The 12,320-nt window shown below is 40.7% G+C and overlaps 1 protein-coding gene across 2 annotated transcripts in view; it reads left to right on the top strand.

Moving 5' to 3' along the window:
- Window positions 1–12,320, top strand: part of FAM193A (family with sequence similarity 193 member A) — a 2,395,037-nt gene that overhangs the window by 1,020,077 nt on the left and 1,362,640 nt on the right. For both annotated transcript variants that reach the window (XM_044062897.1, XM_044062898.1), the window contains one exon: window positions 11,796–11,911. In XM_044062897.1, coding sequence (XP_043918832.1) covers window positions 11,796–11,911 — 116 coding nt within the window. The remainder of the gene's footprint in view (window positions 1–11,795; window positions 11,912–12,320) is intronic.

A 12,320-nucleotide genomic window follows, 5' to 3' on the forward strand; every position in this document is an offset into this window, starting at 1 on the left:
AGTAAAAAATACGAGCACTCATAAAATCAACTAAGGCCAATTTTGAGAGAAAAATTGCCATGGATTCAAAGGACAATCATAAGGCCTTTTTCAGCTATGTTAGGAACCTGGGTGGAAACTCCCAGATATGCTCAGAATTAGTCCAAAATGATACAAAAATCACTGAACCCACAGACATTGCCAACATACTGGCAGACAGGTTCAGTGCAAACTTCACCCCCTCTCCCCTAAAGGAGAGAGAACTATCCCAGCCGAGTGTAGCCTCCCGGACATCTCAAATGCGCAGGTGAAAGCTGCTCTCTCTAAAGCTAAAAACACAGCATCAATGGGACCGGACGGTGTCCCCGGCTGTGTGCTACACGAGCTAAATGAGGAATTAAACCCGCACATAAGGCAGCTGTTTAATCTCAGCCTTACCACAGGATACGTGCCCAAGGAGTGGCGACGGCAACTGTGGTCCCACTCCACAAAGGCGGCGCCTACAGACCCTGGTAATTACGCCCATAAGCTTAACAAGTCTAGTCTGCAAAGCTATGGAGAGGATCATAATGGAGCTCATAAACAAAGATATAGGGACTTGCAGACATTGGACCCGACCCAGTTTGGCTTTGTCAAGGGAAGATCATGCCTTTTGAACTTGGTCGACTTCTTCGAAACAGTCACCAAGGCCATTGATGAGGGAAAGGCAGTCCATACAGCCTACCTTGACCTTGCAAAGGCTTTCGACACAATACCCCACTCGGGTATTGTAGAAAAACTTACCAGCTTAAATGTAAACCCATATGTCACAAGATGGGTTGCAAACTGGCTTAAGGACAGAACCCACAGGGTTAGAGTTGCTGGCGCTATGTCAGACTCCAAGCCGGTCACAAGTTGTGTCCCACAGGGCTCGGTCCTTGGCCCCCTATTGTTTGGCATCTACTTCTCAGAAGTACAGGCCAACATGGGAGGACTTTGGCTGACAAAGTTTGCAGACGACTGCAAACTGGGCGCCATAGTGGAAAGTGCATCGGACACGGATATCCTTCAGAAGGGACTCACGGAAACAGATAGCTGGTGCCAGAGCCATGGCCTGAAGTTAAACGCCAAAAAATGTATAGTCATACCATTCGGGAAAAACAAGGTAACCCCAAGCTACCATATAGGTGGCAATCCACTAAGCACAGAAGAGGTTATCAGGGACCTGGGGACCCAGGTTGACAGTGGCCTTTCTTTTGACACTCACGTTGCTAAAGTGGTTAGAAAGACCTTCTACATTGCCCACCTGATCATGAAGGGATTCACATCCAGATCTAGTGAGGTCATTGTTCCCCTGTACTCTTCACTTATCAGACCAATGATCGAGTACAATGCCCCATTCGGGATGTATCTCACCCGACATCTGCAGCAATTGGAGAGACCCCAAAAGTTCCTCACCAAAAGGATAAAGGGACTCCAAAATCTGTCATATGCTGCCAGATTGAAGAAACTCCAGCTCTATTCAGTCGCATACCGTCTGCTCAGAGGTGACATGTGCCTGACATACAAGGCCATGTCCAACCCGGAATTAATGGACATGCTCCACCTCAAAAAATCCAAATCCACCAAAACTACTAGAGCAAGCGACTTAAACCTTAGCACGAATATAAATAGGACGTGCTGGAGGGATAGATTTATCACTCAGAGACTCACTATGCTGTGGAATAGAATCCCGGTCCATGTGAGGCAGAGCACCTCGCTGACTCTGTTCAAGAGAAATCTAGACCTGTGGATGGGAGATCGTAGGTTTACCCCGGGAATCATCTCTGTGTCACTGCTGGACAGAGGCACAACAAACTAATGGGCACAGTATTTTTTCATATAAGGGGTGGCGTAAGCCACAAAAATTTGGGCTAGGCTTATAAATGCCTTAGGGCAGATAGCCTAGTATAAACCTATGAACCTATGTACATACTTTCACCAAGCATTATCATTTGCCAATTTTCTCTAAATCCAGAGCTGGCTTTGCCACTGCTGTCTTGCAGGGCCTTATAGCTGGCCCTAATGCTATATAAACTCCTCCTCCTAACCACAGCTTTGGGAATCTACCCAGACGTAATGACTGCAAGAGTGAAACATGAAGAACATAGTACAGTTGTGTACATTTACCATAAATGTAGATATTCAAGTGTATTCACTTTTGCAGTCCTGGTTACCCTCCCTCCAGCCCCCCTAACTTCTTCTGGCTATAACTCTACTTTCCTTTACTATGCTTAAAAGCTTTTTTGGTGTATTTGCTTTTTGTTGGAGGTGTACCTTGGGGTTTTTATGTTTATTTGCTCCCCATTAGGGGGGGCTCCTGAAATCTGGGTCAAGAAAAATTGATGTAATGGCATCGGCTGTATGTTTTATACCCCTGACGACCTGACATCATGGAAGATGGGACAGCAACCGATGCAGGACCCAAGACTTTGTTCATCAGGCCGACTGAGGGCAACCTGCAAGCAGATTACCCAAATGTAATGACTGCAACAGTGAATACACTCGAACATCTACATTTATGGTAAGTGTACACAACTGTACTTTCTTTTGTGTCTTACGTCAGCGGTCCCCAACCACCAGGCCGTGGACCGGTACTGGGGTGCACAGAAAGAATAAAAAACATTTTTATGTTGGGTGCCTGACTGTTCAGAAAAAAGTGTATGAATGTTAGTTTCTGTGTGTATGTGTGAGTGAATGCATGCATGAAAGCAGAACATATACTTGTGTAAAAGTAGAAGACTGTATGTGTGTATGAGAGAGTGAGATTGATCGAGCTGTTGTTTTATGCTCGCTAAACAGCACTCTCTGCTATTTTGCAAGTGTAAAATAAATCAAACTGAAAAAAGCGTGTGCGTGAGTGAATGTGTGCATGAAAGCAGAAGAGACTGTGTGTGTGCGTGCGCGCGCGAGAGCGATTCCTGGCAGCATTAGTTAAGAGGTTTGCTTACTTTTCAAGTTCAACCTCTCCACACAAGAAATCTACATAGAGGGACAAATGACCAAAGATAAGGACAGATTTTAAATATTGCTCCTATAAACTTAGAAAGTTGCTAGAACAGGGTTTCCATTAGCATGTATTTGTCTGAGTGATTTGAAGTCTGAAACGCAAATGCCTGTCATTATTTAATGACTTAAATCACAGTCATTTGCCTGAAAACTGCACATTTTATGAGGATGGGACCAAATATATGAGCCAAAAATCTAGGCATTCTGGAAAAATCTGGACAGTTGAAAGTGTATGCTCTGTTGACTTAGCTCAGGATATCTGGATAAACCTAAAATAAACAGACTCAAAATAGGAACATGTTTTACTTGATAGGATTTGTTAGCACTTTCTGAAACAAAGGTGTACATGAGAGATTGAGTGAGAGTGACTGTAAAGAAGTTTGCATATCTCTGGACCTTTCAGCTGAAGAAATCTGGATAAACCTGGGAACAAAGGCTCAAAAATAGGAACAGATTTTAATTACTGCTCTTGTAAAATTGCAGATTTGCTTAAGTAAAAGGATTTGTGTTGCTATGAATTTTCCGAAGAAAATAGTCAAACTTTAAGTGTATGTCATTATTCAGTAACTTCAATTTCCAATGACTGGCAAACGGTTCCCTAGGTTCATTTTTCAAAGGCTCTTGGAGCCTAATCCTTCCTCCTCCCAGTCTTGGTAAGCTGTGGTAGTCTATCCATATAGCTTAGGCTATTGCAGCAGTGATCATGTGAAGAGCATTGTTGCACAAGTAAAGCTAACATAACACTAGATGTTCGAATGATCACTGCTGCAGTAGCCACTACCTTCATCTGCCCTGTTTTTTTTTATGTTTGTTATGCCAAAGTGTGGACTTTTACTGTTGCATTCCTAGCATTGTCCTTGTTGGAACTTTATCATTCGTCTGTTGGCATAAAAACTGCTAAATGCTTTGCTCCCAAACCTGACTTTTTTGCTCAGCATGAGCTAACTTATGGTTTAGGCATGTGGAATGTACCCTGTAAGCTTTGCAGGATGGCTAGCTGTTACGCCCTTTGCAAGATATAACCCATATAGCTTGCATTACTACAGCAGTGATAATTTGAATATCTACTGCTGTGATAAGTTTACTTACACAGCTGTATTTTCCTTTGCATCAACAGTCATTTCATCAGTGCTGTAACGTTTACTTTAACAGTAACCAAAGAAGAAATGCATGAATGTAAACCCATTGCAAAGGATGATGCACAATATTTCCTTTGGTGATAGATTGAAGTAAAACACTAATTGCACATACTGCCAGCAGAAGTAAAAATTAAACGGGAAACCTATACTTTGCATGGGAGCCTTGCTCCGCCACACCACTTTACATGAGCATGCTAATTCCACAGTTGCACAGCCACAACCAAAGTGGATTTCACTGTACTGTTATTGTGGAGAAAGGTTGATTATAACAGAAGTTGGTAAACTGTCTGACAATTTGAGATGCATACAAGTGTGTGTGTGTGTGTGTGTTTGTATATATATATATATATATATATATATATATATATATATAGATTAGATATATATATATATATATATATATACATACATATATATATATATATATATATATATATATATATATATATATATATATAGATATACAGATATACAGATATGCATGTGTGTGTGTGTGTGTGTATGTATGTACAGACACACACAGTAGCTTTTGACAGTGTGAAGTCGGCAAGTGTCATGGATCATATTATCTTTGTCTGTCTGTTCATTAAGGTTTTGTTTACCATGTTTGTTCTGCAAGGCTTAGTATCAGGGGAGACCTGAGGTGGTGGTCATACTGTCCTGGGAAACCAGTTCAGGGCAGCAGAGGAGTTCCCCTGTTTTTCTTTTAACTTTTGATAAGTGCCATGGAATCTTTTACATTCCCTCAATCTTTAACTCTGATGGATGAGACCTTGGCTTATTGTCTCATCCAAAAAATTACACTCTCTTGCCCCCACCCCATGCTTACAATGCAGTGTCAGTATTGGAGAGTGAATGCATGCAGATGGTGAGTGAATGGTATGCACTGTTTTCTGAGCTTTCCAGTATCAAAAGCACCTTTTGAGCCACTGATTGATGTATATCCCTGACCAGTCCCCCTCACCAGGCTGAACAAGGAGAAAGTCAAAGTCAGCTGTCTTTCTGGTAGCAGGATTTGTCAGATTATGCAGGCACTCGAGGACTGTTAAGATTCTGTCATAGTACATGTTAGTGTGAATAATCTGAGACATACCTCCTTGGACTACATGGAACTCTCAGATCATTTGTCACAGGCAGGTATTTCCCTAGCCTTGCGCAGCATATATTACCTTCGCCTAGGATGATACCAAAATATAAACAGAAAGTCATTGACTTCAGTAATTGGCTTAGTTTCTAGTGTCATTCTCGGGGGATCCAGTTTCTGTTAGCCTACGATGACAAGATCAATAGACCTCAATGGTTTGCCAGAGATGGTGTTTATCTGTCACCCCTGGGATTTTGGCTACTGGCAAAGGCTCTTGCCACCCCCATAGTGCCTTTTTTTAGGGAAAGTCACAAGGACAAAATTCCGACGTAAAAATTTCATCAAAAAAGAACCTCAAGGTTATGCTGCTAAACGCTAGGAGTCTTAGCATGAAACTGCACTCACTGGAAGCAGTCCTCACCTTGGAATACTCAGACATTTGTGCAGTCACAGAGACCTGGTTCAAGGCTCTGAAGAGCACCCCAGCCATACTGTGTTGCACCTCCTTCCACACATTCAGACCACAAACTGAAGGCATGAAAACTAAAGGGGGTGGTGTATCAATATTCATTAAAGATAAATGCACCTCTAGATTAGTTAAACAATTTGATTCCCTGGAGATACTTTAGGTGCAATTAACTGTTGGTAGGACACCTATTCAAGTCATTGCCAGCTACAGGACCCTGTCCATGAATTGGGATGCCCACTCTGCCTATTTGGATCTACTTGAGTCTATCAAGATACCTCTGAACACCATGGTCTTTGGCGACTTCAACTAACCGATCCATTGATTGGGTAAATTACTTGTGCTCAAACTCACTTGCCCAAAGGTTCCTTGACTTCGTTAACTCCAGTGCCCTAAACCAGCTGGTTGACACTCCCACGGGGGGCACCCAGGATCTTGGACCTGGTGCTTACCAATATGGGGGATCGCTGTAGCACCCTCACTATGAGGTCTTTCCTGGTGAGATCTGACCACAGACCCGTCTCATTCGAAGTAACTATCACACCTGACACCGCCCCAGCAACAACTAGACTAAAGAAACTTCCCCAAAGCAGGTTATAACCTCTTATGGGATGGTATAAATAGCTTCACTGCACCCCCCCCCACCCACCGATGGATACCTGATAGGACCAAAACATGCTCATAAAGGAAGAGTAAACCTATCTGGTGGACAGCTGCCATTATCAGGCTTTACAGTATAAGGAAGAAATTGCTGTCTAAGAGTAAGAGGGTGTGGGCCCTAAACTGGAAACACTTCCTCCTTAGCTTAAGCAAATAAGACATGTTCTTCGTGTTTCACTGTTGCAGTCATTACATTTGGGTAATCTGCTGCCAGGTTGCCCTCAGCCTGAATAACAAAGTCTTGGGTCCTGCGTTGGTTGCTCTCTCCTCTTCCATGACGTCAGGGGTATAAAACATGCAGCCGACACCATTTTAATCAGTTTTTCTTGCCGCATGGTGCCTGAAGCAGAAGCAGTTTGCAAGTGCCAGTCGGCTGACTCCTGAATTTTTCGTTTTCGAGTTTCAGAGCCAAAGTCTTCAAACTGAAGCTAAGTACCCTGTTGGGGAAACTTTTTCTTGCTCCTAGCACTAAAAATTAAAAACTATGATTTTCTCCTGCTTCTAAGACATGCTTTGCCAGTGCATTAGTCAGTTTCTTATTACGTATATCATTAAGATGTTCCAGTACCCTCTCCTCTTAGATAATTTAAGAGAAGGTGATGTGAGTAATGAAACAGAATGTGTGGAACTCAGGTGGATAATTGATTTGACCCTCCTGGTCTAAACAGTGCCGCCTCTCTAAAACCTGTTCTTAGGAAAAGGAGTCTGCCTCATTAATTAAATTGGCATCATTGGCTGTATTAATGTATAAATGCATCTTGATTCATTGTCTTTGTATTAAGGTCTGAGGAAGCAGGCAACTGCGAAAGCGCTTACCTATACTGTTTGTTTGTGGACTATTAAATAATTTAAAGTGTTTTACCCTACTCTCAGCAATTGACAACTTTTTTTGCTGCAGCATATACTTTTTTTGGTTTGTCTGATACCAGTGGCACTTTTTATATTTTCTTGCAGAAGGCATTGGTGAAGGTCACAGTTATCCTTATAACCCCTACTGGCTTTGACAAGTATGGCTTCACTTCTTCTGGCCTTTTTGTGAACATCCTGTCTGGGTGCTGGGCTCTGCTCCATATATGCTGTCTCACCCATTGTGGTCAGCTCATCCAGACATTCAGTCCCTCAAGTTGACCACATGGTTTCTCCAGTTCCTGTGATAGCAAGAGAGTCTATGTTAAAAATGTAGTATTCATTAAGAGGTTTGTGGACGATATTTTCTGTGCATGGGAGGGGAATGAAAGTGAACTTGTTGCTTATGTGGGACATCTTAACACCACTACAAATTTTTTACATTTTTCCATGCAATATTTGTGCTATAATGTAGAATTTTTGGATGTTGGTATTGTGTATGATGGTTTAGAAATAGACATCTGCTTTTAAGGAGGTGGTTAAAAAAATAAATACTTGCATAGAAAAAATATGCATCCCCCCTCACATATATAAGGTTATTGTCAAAAGTCAAGTGATGCGCATGAGTAGATTAAACACTAGTGACTTCAAATGTATTAGATTGAAACTCTGGATTCATTTAGAAAGAAGAGACTATGAGGATGAAATGCTGGAAGGTGTTAAAAGCCATGTTTTATCTAATAAATCCTCGCATATTGACCTTTTTTTCAGCGAAACATCAAGTAGTTGTGGTAGTGAAAATAATAGTAATCATATTCAAGATGTTCGATATATGACCACATATAACAGATGTAGTGAAGGTATTGGAAAAATAGTGACTGATAATCGGGGCATTCTTAGGGGTCTACCTGATCTTAATAATGTTATTAGCCAGAGACCCATGTTTGCGTACAAAAAATGTACAAATCTTAAAAATAGATTGCTATAAGGACACACAGGAAGTAAAATCACAGAATAGATGGGCTAAGCATGGCACTTTTGCCTGCTAGAACTGCTGCTGCTGTGCATTTATTGAGAAGAGCAACACATTCACACATCCCAGTAATAAAATTATTTTTACATTCAGATGTTTTGCTACATGTAATACTAGTAACATTGTATATTTGGCTACTTGTACAAAATGCAGGTGCTTCTATGTAGGCAAGTCGACAAGACGCCTAAAGGATAGGATCATAGAGCATAATTCTGACGTAAGGGGGGGGTATTGACCAACTCCTTAGCCAAACGTGTCTGAAAATGTCACCCATAGCTTTAAATTTAGGGTTATGGAAGTTGTGATGAGATCTATTAGGAGAGGGGATTTAAATATTAAATTAGAAAATAATAAATATCAGTGTATTTTACGATTACAAGCTGAGCATTTACCAGGTGTTTACCAGATGGTTTCAGTTAAATCTGTTGTAAAACTTAAACAAATGACCATCTAATATTAACTGTCTATATTGTTGTGTAGAAATGTTTGAATTGTTGTTTTAGAGACTTGAAGTTTTATATATATATATTTCTTTTTTTGTTTTCCTTTTTTGTAAACATTTATTAACATTAATTGACTTTTCTTATTGGCTGTGTGATTTAGGAGTGATTAATTGATGTGTATAAGAACTGGTAACTACTTGTGTTTGTTACTAAGCACTGAGGAAGGGTATTGGATACCTGAAAGCTTTGCTATCTTATTGACTGTTCTTAAATTAAATTTATTGCTGCTGTACGTTGGTGTCAGTCATTTTGTTGGAATTTGCTGCTTGTTTGTACTACTGCACCTTCATTCTGGGGAGTTTTTCGTTGTTTCTTATGGCAAGAGAGGCCACATTTTCATCCTTGGTTATTCAGGTAAGATTTGCAAAAGCAAATGGAAAATGTTCTTCTCCAGCTGGGCAGTTGAGAACAATATTGATCTTTTTTGGTACTCCTTTCCAGCAGTCTTGAAATTCCTGGCCGATCTTTATCAGAATGGAGCTAGCTATTCAAAGTACAATTAGCAGCTGTATCTTCCTTACAAACTGGTGAGAATCACATGCCCATCTCATCAAGATAAATCTTTCTTCGAGGAAATTTTATATGAAGTCCCCCACTTTGAGACCCAGTTATTCCTTTCAATATTACCATTTTACTGCAAGCCCTAACTAGCCTCCATTTGTATCTATTGTCAAAGTTGATTTAAAATTTTTGAAACGGAAAACTCTTTCTTGTTGCCGTTACTTCTGGTAGGAGAATTTTATAGCTCCTTGCCTTGTCTGCAAAACCTCCATGCATGGTCTTTCACAAAGTGATTATGTTTGAGAATCAGCTGTTTGACACATTACATTTACTAAATGTTCACCGTCCATTAATATTGTGTTTACATTGTACCAGAGCCTTCAGAAAGACTGATCACTTGTTTCTGTTTTACTACACATCTCCTGTTTTCCTGGCTCAGTAGGGCGATCCCTGCCCAATGCATCAAGAGCCAGTATGTTTTTCTACAGGTGGGCAGTTACACTCACTCCACTGCTAGGTTGTGGTAGTACTGTGGATTTAACAGCATCTCTCCCCCAGGGTAAGCAGACTTTCACTTGCTGCTAAAGCTTGCCTTTTCACATCCAGTCCTTCAGATAAACTTACTGCTGATCAAACACGGGCCATCTGGGCTGCAGGCAGGGTATCATAGCTCAGCGCTCTGAAGGCTAGGGTTACTGACATATGTACTTTCTTCCCAAAACAAGTCATGTATCCTACTTAGTCACTGGGAAAATTGTTCTACCTTGGAACCATTCTAGCTCCCTCAGTAGAATCTGTGAATGCTACAGCTGGATCTGCTGCTGGATTTTTGTAAAGAAATTTACAAGATTCTTAGATCATTGTCTGTCTCTTAGGAACAAGGTTGGTAGTCTGGATGTTAGGGTGCAACTTAAAAGTCATAATATAGTGTTTCCAAAACCAGAGGAACAATAAGAAGTTTAGGAGGGTTAAGTCCTAGGTAGTGGATATATATTTTTTTTTTGGTTCTTTCAACACTTAAAGTGGTATCTCACACAAGAAGTCCTGTGGGGGAAACACAGGAAACAGAGTCTCCTTACCATCTGTGTCATACCGTGAGGGTGAGGGCAACAAGGACCTATAATTCAACTGCTTATCTTTTGAAAAAAAAAATAGTAGTCTGTGTATGTGTCTCTGTCTCTCTCCCTCTCTCTGTGTGTATTGAAGTCCATCTCCACTTTCACAGAAAATATTCTAGAGCCTGATATGGTTGGTCCAGGGCTGGCTGCAGGTTCTAAAGTAATTAGAGAAACCTTTGAACCAGCTTGAACAAGTCCTGTGGTGGGAATTGAGAGGTTGGAAGGGAGAGGGACCTGCTACATGGCAGATTATTTGAAATGGCAGAGATATGTTGATGTGGACGTAGGTGTCCTTGGTAGTAGTCTACTGTGGAGAATTTTTAAGCTCGTGGTGGGAGGGGCATCTCAACCTGCACCTTAGGAGTGCAAATATCCTATCTGCTGTGGTGTGGGTGCAGACCTCCCCTTTAACTATTGCCCATTCCTCAAGTTTAAACTCTTGAAAGTTTGTCTTATATAATTCCTTCTGTGGTCTGAGAAGATAATCGACATGCTAAAGGCTTGAGGGTTTACAAAAGGACAACTCAGAGGTTTTGACACTAATAGTAGTCAGAGCCAGGAGTTCCAAAGGCAACCTTGGGGAGCTAACTGTCTTGTACCTAAAGAAGCCAGATATATAAGAAAACCTTGTAGCCTCTTGACCATTTTGGTGGCCTGCCATACTTTTTATTTTTTGATTGGACATCAGAAAAGGTCTGATGCTGCCGTTGAGCAGAAATAACTTATTTTTGCCAGCGCATGACTGGAGAGTTACCTCCATTCTTCTAATGGCCTTTTAACTCAAGCCTATGCAGGTAGAAAGATAGGTACATTGTGCTTAGGCCATAAACAGTATAAACATTAGTGAAATTCTTTGAAAAGTATCTGTCTTTTCAGATGCATACATGCACGCTTTTCAAGGGTGGACATACCATTTGCCCATAGCTCATATCGGTAAATATCTTGCTAATTACAATATTAACATACTAATGATAATGAGAAAGATAACAGGCAAGTATCCTCATGAGGTACATACTGATAGTCTGTAAGAACTGGCGTACCGTGATGCAGGACTGACAAATGTAATTGTAGCTTGCAAGACACACACCAGCTGTGACAAGAAAGAACCAAGGCAGTATCTGCTGACACTGTTTATTCTGAGAATGTGCAGATATGTCATTGAAGTTGTCATCAGCCCAGCAAGGAGGTGGCGTGTTTAGCTTTGAAAGACTGGCTAGATGTCTCTTATTTGCCTGTGGCAAAAATCTGTGTTGTGATGACTGCAGCAGTGATCCATACAAATAGCATTAGTAGTTTGAGTCAGGCAAAATTAGGGAGGAAACGCCTGCACTTCACAACTTTTGTTGAAAAATTTTTTTTCTTCAAATGATTGCTTGAAATAAATCATTGAACATGTTTTTATTTCAGAATAATCATATTTTTTCCTTTTTTTCTTTTAGTTAAATGGCAAAAAGGTAGTACCTACAGGAGAAAATAACTTCACAGAAACAATGAGGCACATGCTGTCTTCACGACTTAGTATGCCTGACTGTCCAAACTGCAATTATCGGCGAAGGTAAGATAAGTGCCAAGGTTTTTTACTTTAACTCATATATGCCTGTATGTTAAAATAGCAGCCAGTGGCATGGCCTATCCTCTTTCAGTCCTTATAAAATAGTTCAATCTAGGAATCTCACTTTTGCTTCTGTCTGGAAAATGTGACACATTGCACTTCTGCACAAAGGAAGAAATAAAAAATAAAATACTAAAGTCTTATTCCCGTGTCCAAAATACTTAATAAATAAAAAAAAAAAAATGTATTCAGAAAAAATTGCTAAACTATCTCCTGCAGGAAAAACTCCTATCCCTCGCACAACATGGCCTCTGGGTCTATATCAGAACATCGAAGTTTTAAAACTTTGAATGTTCTAATATCGACCCCTTTTCAGCGCTGTGGTGGAAAGTTATGGGTCTGGTTCAGGTAA

Source organism: Protopterus annectens, chromosome 2.part1 (genome assembly GCF_019279795.1).
Source record: "Protopterus annectens isolate FY-2018-M chromosome 2.part1, PAN1.0, whole genome shotgun sequence".
NCBI classification, from domain to species: Eukaryota; Metazoa; Chordata; order Ceratodontiformes; family Protopteridae; genus Protopterus; species Protopterus annectens.